Here is a 693-nt window from a genome sequence, read left to right on the forward strand (position 1 = left end):
GAGGCTCGTTCCCGGCTTGGGGGCTGCTGCCCATGACGCTGCGACGGAGACCCATGCGCAGGTCTGGGGGGGGACGTGCGTGTGCATCTGCGACACATGCCTGGGAAGGCAGGGAGCTGGCTGGCCTGGCGAGTGGGTCTGAATTTTTAAGAAGCTGCCAGCTCGGTTCTTTTGAGAAAACCAAGTTCTCCAGCCATCCCCAATGGTCCTCTGGGTCCTGGGGTGACAGCAGGGACAACTGGAAGTTATCCTAGCCTTGGAGCATGCATGATCTAGGTTTGGATCCCAGCTCTTCTTCTCACAAGACTTTCAGGATCAAGCGATTCCCGGCCAAGAAACAAAAGCAGATTCGTCCCACTCCCCAGTGGATTCGGATGAAAACTGGTAATAAAATCAGGTACAACTCCAAGAGGAGGCACTGGAGGAGAACCAAGCTGGGTCTCTAAGGCGTTCCACATCACGCGATGACACACCTAATCGGGCACCACGTATTTAATTAAGCTACTTGAGGATCATGTGTTCTATTCCATCACCCTGTAAACACCTTTCTGCCTGGCCAATAGATACCAATTATCAGCGAAAGATTTTTCTGTTACTATAGCTCTGCACCAGTGGGTTGGTTTGGTAATAAACGTGAGGCCTTTGAGCTGTAAAAAAAAAAAAAGAAGAAGAAGAAGAAGCTGCCAGCTCTTT

At 50.6% G+C, this 693-nt stretch overlaps 1 protein-coding gene across 1 annotated transcript; it reads left to right on the plus strand.

Annotated features, from left to right (window-relative positions):
• Positions 1 to 200: 200 nt before the first annotated feature.
• Positions 201 to 645, plus strand: LOC132023793 (large ribosomal subunit protein eL39-like). The gene has a single exon (XM_059409930.1). It carries the CDS (start codon positions 264 to 266, stop codon positions 444 to 446), a length of 183 nt encoding a protein of 60 aa, XP_059265913.1. The 5' UTR covers positions 201 to 263; the 3' UTR covers positions 447 to 645.
• The last annotated feature ends 48 nt before the right edge of the window (positions 646 to 693 follow it).

The sequence above is a fragment of the Mustela nigripes genome, chromosome 8 (assembly GCF_022355385.1).
Source record: "Mustela nigripes isolate SB6536 chromosome 8, MUSNIG.SB6536, whole genome shotgun sequence".
Classification (NCBI taxonomy): Eukaryota; Metazoa; Chordata; class Mammalia; order Carnivora; family Mustelidae; genus Mustela; species Mustela nigripes.

Excerpts from the sequence above, each read along its gene's own strand:
- LOC132023793 (XM_059409930.1), top strand. The coding sequence starts at position 264 with ATGCATGATCTAGGTTTGGATCCCAGCTCTTCTTCTCACAAGACTTTC.